The 17,316-nt window shown below is 39.3% G+C and overlaps 1 protein-coding gene across 4 annotated transcripts in view; it reads left to right on the top strand.

Annotated features, from left to right (window-relative positions):
* The window catches only part of macf1a (microtubule actin crosslinking factor 1a), an 826,555-nt gene that overhangs the window by 705,104 nt on the left and 104,135 nt on the right, over positions 1-17,316 (top strand). For all 4 annotated transcript variants that reach the window (XM_039739817.1, XM_039739818.1, XM_039739819.1 and 1 more), the window contains one exon: positions 8,033-8,236. In XM_039739817.1, coding sequence (XP_039595751.1) covers positions 8,033-8,236 — 204 coding nt within the window. The remainder of the gene's footprint in view (positions 1-8,032; positions 8,237-17,316) is intronic.

A 17,316-nucleotide genomic window follows, 5' to 3' on the forward strand; every position in this document is an offset into this window, starting at 1 on the left:
ATGAGCTAGTAATATAGAATGAGACAGTCTATGGCAACCTCACAGAGTGCTGAGTTGCAGACATTCAGGTCGGATTGTGCTACATGTGTGTACAATCCATATTCTCTTTTAGCATAGGCCGAATTTTTTTCAAATCTATTCTGTGTATTACATTCCAGAATATTAGTAGAAGGGAGTGTCACATTTTCCTACCCTTCTTTTGTGATATGCTATAAACTAAGGGGTTGTCTTCCGTACAATAAGTCAAATGGAGAGAACCCCATCAAGGCTTGCGATACTTCCCGATTTGTAAAAAGGATGTGAGGAAATAACTGATTTGCAGTTTCTTCTATCCTTACTGAACCTCCTTATGGAGCATCTGTTTGAGTTTTTTTATTAAACCACTCCACTAAGCCGTCAGTTTAAAGGTGATGCACTAAGGTTTTAAGATGCTCAATTTTGAGCAATTTGTCAACTTCTCTGAACGTTGAAAGCTATCCCTTGGTCTGTGAGGACTTTTTTGGGGATTCTGACGCAAGCAATGACCCCCACTAATTCCCATGTGATAGATATAGGAAAAAGCATCAAGATTTCGAGTGGCGCAACCCATGAGGACCAGTATATATTTATGTTCTTGTCTCAAACGTTTGAGTGGCCCAGCTTTATCTGCTTCAGTCCCCTCAAATGGAATGTCAGTCAAAGGCAAAGGAATGAGTGGAGCACAGACCCTTCAAGTAACCTGCCACAGTTGATATTTTGGGCTATAACTACAAAGCCGGTGGACCTCCTGCTTTATTCCCAGCCAGCAGAAATGGTGCTTGATTCACACAAGCATTTTCAGACGTGAGGAGTATGTGTGCTAGGTTGCAAACCTGAAACTAGTAGGCTTTTAGTACTAGCAGCAGTGTTTGCACCTCCCCTTTATGTTCTGCCACTCAATAGAATAAGTTATTAATAATCGCAAAGTACGGCCCCAGTGGCTTGGGACAAGTGGTTTCCTATCCATCCATCAGAATGACTGTATCTTTTGCAAATTTCAGGAAATTGTCATTCCACTTCTTCCTTTTAATTACACCAGTAATGTCGAAGTAATTAAATGTCGAAATTTGGAAATGCAGGTCAGGAAGGGAGTCAGACATGAGCTCCCAGGGCGGGATTACTGGCCACAATGTCTCCATGGAACCATTGTGAGAAGACTGTTTGCCGTCACCCACCTCTTACAGGCAGGCTGTGTCATCTGTGACAGTCCAGGTCAGATCCACACTCCCTTATCGCGTCCATTAGCATCTTCCACCCAGAACCAGCGATACTCATAGGCCAAGATGAGCTCTGCAAATGAGGACATACACATCCAGCCATGGGGTAGGTTTTATTACAATCCATCAAACCTCAAACAGTGGTCACATTAAAGTGCAGTGCATCCAAAATCTTCTATGAATAAATAAATAAATGTCTATAAAATCTGTGTATCCAGTGGAGGTTAAAATGTCATTCATAAATAAGTACATTAAATAAAAACAAAGTTAAAATTTAAAGACAGTTCATTTTTCAAAATATGAGCCCCAGTGCTCCCCTCTAAAACCTGATGTCTCCTCCACTTATTCTGTCCGGAACTTGCAGTAAGAGGAAACACCCACCAACAGGTACAGTCTTCCTTCAATTCCTGGGTTGAGCCCCCATTGCCAGCCCTGCCACATACATTGGGCACAGCGTAGAGTCACACATGCATCTCCTGCCATCACTCCCTCGGCATCCAAGGGAGACAATGCAAATCAGGCCACTCCTACTTCCTAGCATTGCTCAAATAGGAGCACCCATCTTCAACCCCAGGCTCCTCACCTTGAGGCTGTCTCACAACCACCAGTCTCCATTCTTCTTATACACAGGCTTTCCCAGTCCTTCCTCTGTCTCTTTCTCTTTTCCATTTAACCTCTGGGTCTCTTTCTCCTTTTCATTCTTTCTCTGTTCTTACTTTTCTTTCTTTCTTTCTTTCTTTCTTTCTTTCTTTCTTGTCCTCTTTCTGCCATGCAGGCTCCTCTTTTATTGGTTTGATTGGACGTAGGTGTGATATGCTGCTCCCTCCAAGGTATGAGACACCTGACTGATCCTCTCTCGTTTATACATGTATGCGTGATCAGCCAAGCAACCCAATCTCCCCCAGAGAGAACCATGCCCACACCCAATTGAGGCCTGCATTTCACGGGTGTGATTATTTGCTTAAAAACATCACAGACCACTTATCATATTATCCTTCTACCAAGCAGGGATTAAAAACTGCGTGGAGACAACTTGACATATGCTTCTCCATCTTTGACCAGGTCCCTTGGTTTCTCAGGTGTAGAATGTACAGGACCACTTTTTCATTTAGTCCCACCCGAGTATGACTGGTATGAGGGATTTGCACATCATTGCCACCAGCAACAAGGTAATCACATATTAGCAAGGAAATACTGATGTGTTGCTCCTAGAGTCTGTTAAAATGGTTACCTTAAACCCATTGACTACTTTCATTTTAGAACAGAGAAGTACAAGCACCTAGGACAGATCAAACATGTGTTCTTACCATTGAGCCTTCTGAGCTAAGTGATGTGTTTCTGCTTCTGTGAGTTGCATCTGTAGGGTGACTATTTGAACCCGCAACCCCTGCACCTGTTCTAAGAGAGAAGCCACAAGTGCTGTAAGATCCACTGCATCCAACATGTCTAATACAAATCGTGCTGACTATGCCACTGTAAAGAGAAACACAGGACAAGATAAATTATTGGGGTACCTTGGAGGCGAACCCTGTATAATAGCAAAACAAAAAAAAAGGTTTGACAGCAGTTATTAAATAAGAATTGTCATCTTCAGATGCAAATCAGGCTGACTGGACATATGGTGATGTTGGCCATCTTAAACTGTTTAAGGTGGAAGGAATGGTTCAAGTCCCCGAAGTGACATTGTGTCTTCATATTGCCAGTTTTTTGACCTGATGGCAGGAGAGTTAGTAAGTGATAGTAGCAGACCCCTCAATTTGTCTCCCAGTTGCATGTTTTTGACCCTGGGTTAAACACTTGACCTGTTCTCTAACTGCAAAAATATCTGAAAGCAGTGATCATCAGCAGGTTATCATACTGTATTTACGTCACCTTGGGAGAGTGTGTCAGCTATATATTTATATAATGCAAAGTTGACCCACTCACTCAATAAAAACACTATTTCCCATTTAGCTAAAAATCTCATATTTGGTAATGTTGTACATCTAGGGAAGTAGGTATCTACTAAGAAATTATAGTTTGATACACCAATATTTAGGGGTTTAAAAAACTCCACAACAGAAAAACTAATTACCCCAAAATCTCAAAATTGACAGATTTGATTTCAATTTGTTGATGTTGTAGAGAGAGGTTAGGAGCACGCACTGATACAGTGCAATGCCGCACCCACAACAAACCCACTCAGGATCCAGAGTAGGACCCGAGTGCAGCCATGCAATGGGTGATACCTCAGCACCACACTAGTTCAGATGGAGTGGAACAGTGTGAGGTTTTTTTATGGTGGCTGGAGTGCCAATTCTGCCACCAGCCCTCAAGTTTTTCCCTGCAGGTTGGAGGGCCTACATGCAGGGATGAATGCAGATTATCGTCATACCCTGGATGGAGTAATTGCAGGTTAAGTTCCTTGCTTGAAAGCCCAACAGAGCAGTGTCCCTTTTGGCATTTATGGGATTCGAACCAGCAACCTTCTGATTGCCAGAACAAATCCCTAGCCTCAGAGCCACCACAACACCGATGTTGTAGATAATGCAAAATTATCCGACAGGTGTTTTTTTTTTATATACAACTTAAAATACAATACAACTTATTTTTCATATAGTACTCTTCACTATAAGTGTAGGCGCAGAGTGCTGTGAACAATTCTCAGTTAAAATACCAGTATACGTTATACTAATTACTAAATACAGAATTGGTAGACATATGGATTTGTTAAAAAACACAGAGATCATGGTAAAAACTGATTAAATATAAATGAAAACAGACAATATCTGTCTATGAATTCATTAATTGATGAATTATCAGAGGAAATTAAAAATATAAAAGACAAAGTCACAAACAAAGTCACAGTCCTAGAGACCTTGCCAACTGCTCACCTAACCCATCCTTTCTATAGTGCAGTCTGTCTTGACCATCTAATCTGTTGAGAGAATCTTTCCATTCAGTGATTCCAACACTCCTTTATCCAAGATGTTTTTCCAATACACAAGACAGCAGCCTAGCTGTAGAGCAGTGGCACCATTTGACACATCCAGCTCTTGAGAAGATAAGCAGAACAAAGGAGGGTTAGTAATGGTTTAAAAATATTGCATTACTCATGTTTCTGTGCAAATAACTGACAAAAAGAAATACAATATGCACAGCTAATTAGCAGTTCTATCCAGGGTATGCTAAACTAAAGTAGTAAGTTTTCAGTCTTTATTTAAAAGAACAACTGAAGGGACATCTTTTATTGTAGCACGCAGATAATTCCACCCAGTGGCGCCTAGTGAAAAAAAATTGGGTGATGGCTCAGATTTTTTGAAGCAGCACTTATCTATAATATAGTGCCTTTCAAATCTATCTATCTGTATATAGTGTCTATATATCTATCTATCTGGTCATTTCACATGATCTTATGGTCCTCATCATAATGTCAATGCACATCTTGGCCTGTCCAGTACCAGACCCACAGGACAAATCCAGGCTAAAATGTATTATACCCTTTCCACTGTGCTGCTCAATCTAATGCCTGCTTTCCCATTTCTACTGTACTCCAAAACTTCAGTCCGTGACATCCATAGTCCCCTTATTCTTCTTATTGTCATTTAGATGTGGAAAGGAATGGGTGCAACCTGCCACCCAAATTTTACATTACACCTGTCTCTAAATTGCCCAGTCCTCTGCCAACTTGCCCAGTGCCCTATTCTTCCAAAACCCACACCATAATATTGGCACCCCCATCTCCATAATCTTCCCATAACGGACATCCATAGCATAAATCCAATACAAATCTTATTCTGCCTCTGTTAATAGTATGCCCAGACCTTGGTGATTGCCACTGTATTCCATATATCCACATCATATAATCATTAGTGCAATGCGTTTTCTCAAGTCTTCAATCCCAGTTTATCATTTACCACACCCACAGAATCATTCCCATCCTAATTATATTCTATACTTGCTGCCAGTCTGCCCAGTCCTATGCAAGTTCAACTCAACGAGGCACAAATTCACATTGTAAGATCTACAGACCCCCACATCTTAAAACATAACTCGCCCTTGAACCTATCTTCCTTTACAATCAGAATACCTATATTTCCTTGAACATAAATTTTCCTCTCCTCTCCTTCAGGCCTGAAAATTTCCCAATTTCTTTCGGATTAAAATGAGTGAAGTCTGCCAAAATAATTTTGCCTTATGGTCTTGTCTAGATGACTGCGGCTTCTTTCATGCCACTTGTATTTTTTACAAAAATGTTTTAGGTCTCATAACCCCTCTTGTTGTCCACAACGCTTGGGTATTGACATTTTGAAACAGCAAACAGGGAAAAAAGAGGCATGACTTGCACCACATCCAGTTAGACACTATATTTGTCATAACAAGTGAAGGAAAAAGTCTGTGTGAAAACTTGTCCTCAATCACTTGCCTGCTGCTGATTTCTTAATTCAAGTTGGTCCAGTCCAGGCTCCTTTATGTTCTTTTTTTCTTCAAGTGAATGATTTATGAAAGTTTGTTTCATTAAAGAAATAACTGAATTTTCTTTCATTTCTGAAGTTCCACTTAAAGTTGCCATTTCACTAGATCCACACTCACTCATCTATAGTTACATAAAATGTCAAGCGTGAAGTATGAACCATCGACATGAACATGAAATAATGTTGCTGATTGTCCAGACACATTAGATTGAAAAAAAAATAAAACAATACTAATTAGTTGCTAATAAATGTGGGAGTGTTCATGGTGCAGAAAGCTCCATCCCTGGAAAACTCTGAAAGCAACAAATTGAAAGGCACTGAGGTGCTGGACTGATCCACCCTCCTATGCATGTATGTGCAGCATGGTCAGCCTGCACCCCAGTTAAACACAGATCGAAATGCACTGTTGCACACCCATACCCAATTGGAGACCTGCACCTTTAGGAATAAATAATCATACTCCCGTAAAGTTTCCCTGTGCCACAGATCACTCATCATATTCCAATATTTTTAAGATGGAAAAAAACATGCTTTACATAGTTTTGTAATGTATGTTTTAAATTACATGATAGTGTTAAAGATAACACCTAAACTGCATGTTGATTTAGTTAAACTAATGGTGATTCTGACTGTGTGTGACAGAATGTTGTTGCGGTTTTTAGCTTTAAACGAATCAAGTTTAAATACCACTTAAATATGGAGTTCTGCTGCAATCTCTTTCACACCAACACCAGCAGAGGACTGTATGTAGCATGTTCAACAGTAAGCAGCTCCAGTGATTAACCAATAGCACTATAACCAACTCTCGTTGACTTAGAAAATATCCCAGGTAATGCCAGGTAACACAGCTAGTATAATATAAATAATAATAGCATGCATAAACCACTGCCACTTACTCCCCTCAATCTGGACAGGTTCTACTCCAAGTTCCATTTGTATTTTAAAGTACCCAACTCTTTCACAAAGTTTGGCAAGCAATCCTACACAGACAGTCATCTGCCAATACTAGTAGCATCATTTGTTTAGTCAGTACTCGGCACTCTTGAGCACAAGAGGACTTAGAGAGTTACAGGGTGAATAGAGATGTAGGCTGACCAGTAAATCAGAAGTCTGTTCCAATGACTTACCTATGACCTCAACCACAGCAGTCTAGTTCAGCAACTACAAAAATTCTGCCTCTGCAGATCAGTCTCATAATCAGTCCTGCCCTAATTCTTGAACAACATACCAAAGTACTTTACTAACTGTACATGGGGCAGTTGCTGAACGCAAGGAGAAAGGACCACAGTTCCAGATTTGCTAAGCTTCACTTTGCAGATTGTTACCTAAAAGCCTGAATCATCTTCAAATTATAGAGGCGGCAATGAGATGCTTGGTTGTCTTTTATTTGCTGACATAGAGAGCATTCATTTTCTTTGAGCTAGCCTCAGACAGTCTTTTGGTGGCACTTTTTTTTTTTTTTTTAATTTTTTGAATTGGTTCTTTAGCTCAGTGATTTTCAATCTTATTGACTCATGGACCATTTTTAGTTTGAGAAATTCCGTGTGGACCTTTATGGAGTTTTGAGTAGCTACATTTACTAACGTTAGAAAAAAGATCTTTCCCCTTTATTGTTTTGTGTTTCTATATTTAATAACATTAGTTTGAAGATCGGTGGTGGTTCCCCTTTGAGTTCTGAGCAACTAAATAAAATAAAACTGGATTGGAAACTGTTTGGGATTGATGATCATTTACCATATGAGTTTTGAGCTTCGAGATTAATCACCATATTAGTTTTGAGTTTCTGAATTAATTAATTTTGGAAAACACTGCAGACCAGCAACATGCCTTGCCTGCTTTTTTGCAGACCATAGATTGAGAATGACTGTAAAATACATGCCTAGTCTAATTCTTCTACACTACCAAAAATCTTCTACAGACCTGTGCCATCACTTGGAAAACATCGCTTTTGCTCACTGTACGAAAGCAGTATCTAATGAATTATCCTCTGCTTATTCAATTTGATGTGACGCCTTTTATATATTTCCACATTAGTGAACTTGTGTTTTAAAAACTGAAATTGTTTCTGGATGGTGGTACTGAAGTAGTGCACTCTGTATTCCCTGTGAGAGGTTCACTTCCTGTACATGTTCCAACCCATTGTCGTGCATTTTTGGGATACTGACTTGTCTTTCAAAATGTGATTAAATTATTAAAAATTATTAAAAATGTTGCTTAATGATGTCCAACTCTTTTTGCCCTCTGAAATTCATACATAATTCATTACTTTGTGATCAAAACTGTCATTTTATTAGTATCACTGTTTGCCTTTACTGTAAAATTTTATATTTTTATTTTTTGTAGCAACTGCGAGAGTTTATTGCAGAACGCAAATCCTACATTGACAGACTGATCAAGATTGGACCTCAGCTAGCTGAACTAAATCCAGTGGAGGGTGACGTTGTACTCAAAAGAGTAGCCACAACTGAGAGCTGCTATAGAGAGCTTAAGGAGGAGGTGAAACAAAGAGCCATGGCTCTTGAAGAAGCTGAAACACAGTTATGTCAGGTATGGAAATCCACTTAGGATGTTTGTTAATCCTGATGATCTGGAACTATACATTTGAATATCCCTGTTATTTTTAAAGAATAGTACCAGAAATCTTTGGCATAATGTTGTGCTTCTTCCAGTACTTCTGCTTTTGTTTTTGTCTTTGTCTTAATCTATTGCAAAATCACTTTTAGGGCCCATTCACACCTAAGCATTTTTAGCGTTTTAGCACTAGACCCGAATGATCCTAAACTGAATGATAAGATAATTGCTAATGTTTTCAATTAAACTATTTACACCCAAGTGTTTTAGCAGTGAACAATTTAGAAAACTCTTTCTTGAAGCAGTTTTTAAGGGTTTTTAATCAAACACTTGTTCAACTGAAATCAATAGTAGCATTCATAAATACTGATTAAAGAAAACAAAAGAGTGTTTTATAGGAAGTCAGTGCCTCTTCGCTCATTAAAACTGGAAAAAAATGCCATAGCACATTAGAAGTGCCAATGTTGTTTTGCATGTGCGTGCAACAGTTTTCTAGGGACAACTTAAGTTACGTAGCTTGCAATCAAGTGACACGAATTGAACTAAAGTCATAAATATACATTTAGTTTTAATCAGGTCAAAGTTTAGTTAGAGATGTTTTAAAAAAATAGGCAGAGGTAGTGCAGAGTTCTTCCTCATAGTGCCATATGGTATTTGCATGTGCTTGTGTATTTCTGGATTAATCTGAATTATTGAACATATTGAACTGAGTGTTATGTGTTTTAACACTGAATACTTAAAATGTATTAGTGATATTTCTCAATTAAGAAAATACATTTTGGTCCTTTTTGAAGTAAATAACATCCATATTCTTTTTCAATCCCTAATATGAGCCCCAGGGTGAACTCTGATAACTAATTACCTGGATTATAACTAAAACTATATTTTACTGATACAGTGGAACCTCGGTGAACCGAAGCAATTTCCCCCATAGGATTGTATGTAAATACAATTAATCAGTTCCAGACCGTACAAACTGTATGTAAATATGGAAATATATGTAAAGATTAAGCACAAATATAGTTAATTACACCATAGAATGCACAGTGTAATAGTAAACTAATGTAAAAACATTGAATAACACTGACACAAAACACCCAGGCTCCCTGCTCAGCTACATGAGCAGGCTTGCTCGCGTTCTCTCTCTCTCTCTCTCTCTCTCTCTGCAGCACACAAACACCCACCCCCTCCCCACCCCCCTTTGTCAGCGGCATGCGCTCGCTCGCGCTCTCTCTTTCTCTGTAGCGCACACACACACCCCGTCAGCAGCACGCGCTCGCTCTCTCTCTGTAGCGCACACACCCCCTCCTACCCCCCCGTCAGCAGCACGCCCTCGCTCGCTCTCTCTCTGAACAGAGGGGAACATTTGAACAAATCTGAACTTTAATTTAAAAACCAACCACAAGCAACCAAAAAACATTGCAGGAGTTCATGCTAATAGCCTTACAGCCCGATAGCTGTAAACACTTTTTTTAAAATGAGTTTTAAGCACAGCGGAAAAAAAGGAACATTTGAAAAAAGAGAAAAGTAACATTGCAACAATTCACGCTACGAATTGAAAAATTAACTTTTGAAAAATCCGTAATACAAAAACCACCAAGAAAACTAACCTTGCATGAGTCGAGTTCTGGCATGAAGTGAGGAGGAACTGGGTGGAGAGGAGGGAGAGTCTGGCTCCACAATGGAGGGATGTTTTCCTTCAGGTGTTTTCTCTCTTGTGATTTCTTGGGTTTCTGTTTTTTTTAGCTGTTTAGCTGGTGGGAGCGAAAGCCTCATGCAGCCATTCCAAAAACAAAGTCCTTGTAGCCCAACCCTTCATGTTTGCCCTCCATATTACTCGCAGTCTGGCTTGGTTTACATTGTGCTGCTTGAAAGCATGAGGGTTCTCAAATTGGTAAATGAGTAAACTGGTAAACAGTTTTTCCGCCTCTGCCTGGTTAACGCTGTAACTCCTTTTGCAATATCAGCTGCTTTAATAGATTCTTTCTGCTTTAGAATTGTCAAAATCTACGATTTTGACTTCTTGTACTCGGCGGCAAGATCAGTAACACGAACGCCACGCTCAAAATTTTCAATAATTTCTTTCTTTACTTCGATTTCAATTTTCTTCAAAACTTTCTTCTCACTACTCTTTACTTGCTTAGAAGCCATAGTTAACTGCAAAAGCACACGAAATACTGTAGAGCACAAAGAGAGTGCAGGTAAAGCACGCACGTCTGACTGAGAACAATGAACAGGGAGTGGCTCGCTCTCTCTGTCTCTTTCTATCTCAGCTGTACCCCACCCCCCCCTTCGGCAGAAGGCAGGCAGTACGTGCATGTGAACCATCCCCCAACTCCACCCCCTGGCACAGACAGGCAAGCCAACATGTGCAGCAATCTCCCCCTCCCCAGCAGGCACGTAGCTCGCTCGCTCGCTCTCTCTCTCTCTCTCCGTCTCTACAGCAAGCAGGCAGTCTGACCGAGAACAATGCAACACGTGCAGAAATCATCGGCGTGCACAAACCGAAAGGGAAACTGGCTTGTTCATATACCGAGTGTGTGGTTGTGAACCAAGGCAAAAGTTTGGCGAACTATTTGGTCATGAACCGAGTTGTACGTGAACCGAGACGTTCGTGAACCGAGGTTCCACTGTATGTTTATATTACCTTATTGCACACATCCTAATCTTTTCTGCTTGGCTGGGCAACTGAGCCCTGAAAATGATTAGCACGCCGGTACCGGTGCTTCTTGCCTTACATCCAGTACTGCTGCAATAATCACTACCTGCTTCACAACTGAGAGCACAAGATCATACATGGCAGTACAGCACCTCTCCTCTGCATTCTGTGGGTCAGGAAAAGGCGTATGCCTCCAGGGTCTTAAACAGGTAGCTGCTATCACCTTACACATGTAATGATTTGTTTGCTGTGACAATAAATAGTACAGTCCATATGAAAATTATAAGGGTTCGTCCAGTTACCTTTCCTATAAGCAAGCTACCATGTTCAGCACCCACACATCTGTCAAAGCTACTTTTCCTCAATGAGTCAAGAGCTGACATAAGCCACAGGGAAACACAATGGTGGCCTCATTTCTCAGTTTCTCAGAAATGTTTCTTAGGCATGGGTTAGAGTTTCAGTAAATATATAATATGTTACTATTTTATAATAGTAATAATAATAGCAGCTCACTAATTAAAATGGTAAATACGGGGAGGACCTGGGATTGAACCTGCAACCTCTTGATTATGAGACAGCAGTTGTTACCTTTGCACCAGCCAAGTTAACATATCTACTTCGAATCGACTGATGAATAGCTTCTTTTTCTTCTGTCATGAGTAAAAGTGCACTTGTTTTGTTATACTTTTTGTGAAAGTATTTGGACTTCAGTCTTCACACATTATACACTTCACATCAACATTTTGTCATTATTACCATAACATGAAAAAGTTTCTGTTTTTAGTTATGTGTTCAACATTTCTTGCCTCACATTTCCTGTCATCTTACATTTACACAGATCATTGTAGACACGGAACACACATGAAAAGTAGTTATTCCAAATAACAATATATTGTTTACCCTATACAATTCCAGACACCTAACTCCCAGATATAGTGACTTCAGCTCTGGGATTTTGTGTCTCATTTCATTTGCATCAGTGAGCAAGCTGCCAGTGCTGAATGACACATTTGCAGAACAAAGACTGATGAAGAGGTGCAAGGAAATTTAAGATGGCCCCGTATTACAAATATTTTCATAGGGATTCTAATGTTAAATATTAAGCAAACGTTTTTGGACATTCATGTTTTCTCAGCAACCTGTAAAGCATCATTTTGAGAACACACACCTCTAGCCCTTTGTTTTCTGTTGTCCATATTTATAATGATTAAAAATGTTAGAGGGTAATAGAAAGCATGTAGATCTGAAGAGCAAGACTGAAGGACAAATCATGCTGGGGAAAACTTTCCTTTAACATCATCATTGTTGTGTTAGGAACTTACATTATTTTATTAGGTGGGACTGGGAAACAATTATTTGTGAGTCATTTTGGCAAAAACTGTTTTTCTACTGCACACTGTCAATAGCATTCACTATGTAATTTCCAGTAGTATACTTTCCAGGTAATTTTTTCATATTTTGTTTCTTTTTTAATTTTATTTGACAAAAATAACACATGGGAGGTATTTTCTGCAAAAATGAGATTGAAAATGCAATCTCTCCTTTGCAATTTTATTTTCAATTTCTGCACGCAAAAGTGCTGCAAAAATGAAAACTATGAGTTAAACACAGTCAAAGTGAAAACTATTCTATCAATCATAGTGGCTCTACAGCTACAAAGGACAAAGAATTGTGGAAAATCACCAAGCCCTGCCCACTGACCTTCATTTTTTCCATACTGACAACTTGAAAATGAAAATGCAAAGTGAAAATGAAAATTCATTGAGCAGCAGGTGGCACCACTGTTTATTTGCATTTTACTTTTATTTTTGCAGCTTCATTGCAAGTCAGGCTGAAAATGAAATTGCAAATGGGGTTGTTTATTTTTATTTTAAACTAGCAAAGTATTAAGAAGAAAATTAAGCCTTTTTAAACTGAGGGATAATATACCAATAATTATTTGTTAAGGATTTCTTTGTATACCACATTGTGAGTTTGGCCCTCTGGTTGTAATATGACCAAGCTGTGCGCTGAGCTTACTCTTGAGCATGAGTTTCATGGTTTGTTTCAATTACGACAGTATTTGCAGGACTTGTGTTGAAGAGACATTCGCCATCTGTCAAGCGTTGTAAGTATACAACTAGTTTCATCGATAACTTCACATCCAGCTTTTGAGAGTTTAAACATTCATAAACATCAAACTGTCCACTACTGAAATCGTCACCTGTCAATCTAAGATGCTTAAGCGGCATTGGCGGTTGTGGAAAGGTGTAAAATATTTGGCCATTTCGGTACACTTGAAAGCAACAACCGAACAATTCAGCGGCAGCCATAAACTCACATGCAGATGCATAGGTGAAGGGCTTAAACATTTCACTCTTATAGTGCTCCTGTGTAGTATAATTATCTCCTGTACCGTCATCAGTCCACACCTTGAAGCTGTCCCAGTCATTCAATACATAAGACACAATGTTCCTCCGGATATCAAGAGTGACCCTGATATGGCCGTGCAATATGTAACAAAGAGATTGGAAAAGGTAGGTCCCATCTCCGGGCATGGAAACCACTCGGTAAGTGACAGTTCTTTGATCGATGGTGATCACCTTGATAGACATGTTAATGGGGGTACGGTTGGAATGATAAAGAAAATGGGTACCTGAACAATGTAAAATAAGTCTAAAATACCTACACAATAACTATAATCGTAATAAATGAACAATAAAACAGCGGAGAAGCAGTGGATTAAATAAAAAGGCTGTAGTTATCAGCAGGGAGACGTGAATCCCGTGGCAAAGCAAGGAAGGGAATGTAGAGACTGGAGCGACGGACGGCCTTATATAGGCAGGCAGTCAACAATGTGGGAGGCGTTGGGATCGGGGACCCAACGCCACCTCACACGGTGACCGAGCTGCAGGCTATGGGTCACAGATTTGCACAGAGACACAGGAGGTCGTAGAAACAAAAAGGATTTTTATTCAAACACTGCAAACACATGAGCTTAAACGTGCTCCATGACAAGTCAGAGATGACAGTTCCGCTAGGAGCAGAGAGAGATAAAAGCAAACAATCAGTTCCAAAACTGGCAGGAGCTGCGCAAGGCTTATAAGTCGGCTTGTATTACGCGTTATAGTGCAAGGATAAGGAGCAATGTGAGGGTAGTCAGTGTTTCAGGGTTTGTGGTTTTCCCAGGGGCGTCTGTATCTATTTGGGGTGCGATCAGCCCTCCAGCTCACAATATATGTACGTAAGTAGGATTCAGTTAGCGTTGGGAACCCACGTACCAAATTTCTTGAAGATGGCCCATAAGTATTAAAGACCGTTGAAAAGTTCAATCTGATTGGCGACAGTGGCATCATACCACCGAAATAAGTACGTACATTGGTTTGGGTTAACGCAGGGAAGCCGCCTACCAAATTTCATGAAGATGGGGCCATAAATAAGAAAGTTCAACATGGCGGACGTTGTCGACCGTTATGACCGTTACACGTAGAATTTCGAAATGAAACCTGCTTAACTTTTGTAAGTAATCTGTAAGGAATGAGCCTGCCAAATTTCAGCCTTCTACCTACACGGGAAGTTGGAGAATCAGTGACATTGGAAACTTCAATATGGCGGCCGACAGTGGCATCATACCACTGAAATAAGTACGTACATCGGTTTTGGTTAGCACAGGGAAGCCACCTACCAAATTTCGTGAAGATGGGGCCATAAATAAGAAAGTTCAACATGGTGAACATTGTCAACTGTTATGACCGTTACACGTAGAATTTCAAAATGAAACCTACTTAACTCATGTAAGTAAGCTATAAGGAATAAGCCTGCCAAATTTCAGCCTTCTACCTACACGGGACGTTGAAGAATTAGTGATGAGTAAGTCAGTCAGTGAGTCAGTGAGGGCTTTGCCTTTTATTAGTATAGATTTTGGAGCATTTTTGCGTGCAGAGTTTGAAAATGAAATTGCAAATTGGGTTATTTAATTTTCATTTAAATTTTTGCATGCAGACTCTGAAAATAAGACTGCAAAGGAGAGACTGCATTTTCACTTTAATATTTGCAACATACTTACGCGCAGACTTTCAAAATGAAATTGCAAAAGAGTGATTGCATTTTCATTTTTGCAGAAAATCCCGTCCCATAATAACATTCCATACAATCAAGTTAAACTTAATACAACAAAAAAAAAAACGTTCCATGTGTTTCTTAATAAGGATTAGCTTATATGTTCATAGCCAGTTTTCCTTTAACTCAAGTTAAACTGGATAAGAATTGTAAAAGCTTATGCTTGTTGTTTTTCCAGTGGCGTTTTTGCTATTCAGACCAATGGCTTTTTTGGTGTTCATTCTGCAGAGTGTGCTGTGTCCATACTAATGGTTTTGTGGTATATACACAGTTCTTTGGATAACAATTAGCACAGTAAAGTACTATATAAAATGCATATTCTGTAAGTTTGTATAATGATACTTAACCAGGATGTAGTTTACAGTCATAACATACATAGTTCATAGCAGACTGGTCACTTGTTTGTGGGGCAGTTTCCCAGGTTACTTTGTGTGTGTGTGTATGCAAATGTGTGTTAACAAAATTAAATAAAGAATATCATGGATAGCTTTTGATAGTGTATTGGGAACTGGATTATTTTGGAAGTTTGTTTTGTTTTCTAAAGTTACAGTAAATTCTTAAGAGATGTGTGGAATCTAGGTGGATGATACTGACAATCCACAGCTGTTCTCTAGCTATGCCAAGAACCAAAATATTTAATTTCCTGCATATGGTAGAGACACTGTTATAGCAGTCTTGAACTCAGAATATACATATTAAATGCAGTGTATCAAACAGAAGACATTCTGTTATTAGATATGAGGTTAGTGTTGAGTAAGGAACAAAACTTTATCCAAGTTAGTGAAGAAAAAAAAAAAATCTGAAGCATGTCTTGGGGTAGTTATACAAAGTTGCCCTATATCTGTTCCTGTGGTCATTGCATGTACTGTGCTCCAAATTCTCAGCACAACCTTCATCTTCCGTCTTTCTCTTTCTTTCACTCTCCAACTTCTGACCTTTCTTTCTTTTTCCTGTCATGTGTTTACTCCAACTCACTGAAGCAGGAGGCTATTAAGTCTTTAAGCTCCTAGGTGAATTCTTCAGTTGTATCCAACAGGTTAAAACTCAATCTAAGACAAGTCAGTATCCCAAAAGACAAGTCAGTATCCCAAACATGCACCACAATGGGTTGGAACATATACAGGAAGTGAACCTCTCACAGGGCATACAGACTGTACTACTTCAGCACCACCATCCAGAAACTATTTCAGTTTTTAAAAAACAAGTTCTACAATCATTGTTCCCTAAATGCCATGCAGGGCTGAATCTTTAGCACAGGATCAAACAGAATATAATGGGATCCCTTGCCGTCAACATTTTTTTTTTTTTTTAATAAATCTCCGCCTGTCTTTCACTTACATTGGTACCACCAGAAATGGCAGTGTTTAACAGTGTTGTTTTCCACTAGACAGTGCTCATGTTGTGGAAAATAATAATAATACATTTTATGTATACAAGGTGCCTTTCTAAGATCTCAAGGACAACAAACAAACAGTAAATAAATAAAAAAACGCATTATAAACAAAACTTTAAACATCAGAAAATATAAAACTTAAAACCAAACAAAGCCAGTGTAATCATAGAGAAAAAGCCATTTTAAACAGATGGGTTTTAAGTTTACGTTTAAAGGTTGAAAATGATTTGATGTTGCTAAGCTTAGTAGGTAGTGAGTTCCGGAGCTTGGGAGCAGAATGGCTGAATGCTGTGCTCCCCATTGTGGTTAGACGGGTGAGAAGGACGGTCAGATGGATGGAGGAAGAAGATCTAAGGTTACAGGATGGAATGGCAACATGAAGAAGGCTGGACAAATATGGAGGGGTGAGGTTATGAATGGCCTTAAATGTTAACAGCAGAATTTTAAAATTAATTGGAAACTTAATCGGGAGCCAATGTAGCTGCTGCAAGACCAGAGTAATATGGTGAATAGATGTGGTTTGAGTAATGATGCGAGCTGCAGAATTCTGGACTAGCTGAAGCTTATGGAGAGATTTATTAGTGAGACCAAAGAGGAGTGAATTACAGTAGTCCACAGGAGAAGTAACAATACTGTGAACAAGAATGGCAGTGGTATGGGAAGTGAGGGAGGGGTGGATGCATTTAATATTACTTAGGTGGAAATAAGCAGACCGGGTAATGATATTAATGTGTGGTTGGAAAGATAAGAGTACTGTCAAGGATGACACCCAGACTCTTGACCTGAGGTGATGGAGAAACAAAGGAGTTATCAATAGGAAGTGAAAGACTATCTGCTTTCATGAGACTGTAAAAAGAAAAATGTTAAAAATACAGTGTCTTGGGTCTCCACATCCTTGCTTTTTAA

Source organism: Polypterus senegalus, chromosome 17 (genome assembly GCF_016835505.1).
Source record: "Polypterus senegalus isolate Bchr_013 chromosome 17, ASM1683550v1, whole genome shotgun sequence".
NCBI lineage: Eukaryota > Metazoa > Chordata > Cladistia > Polypteriformes > Polypteridae > Polypterus > Polypterus senegalus.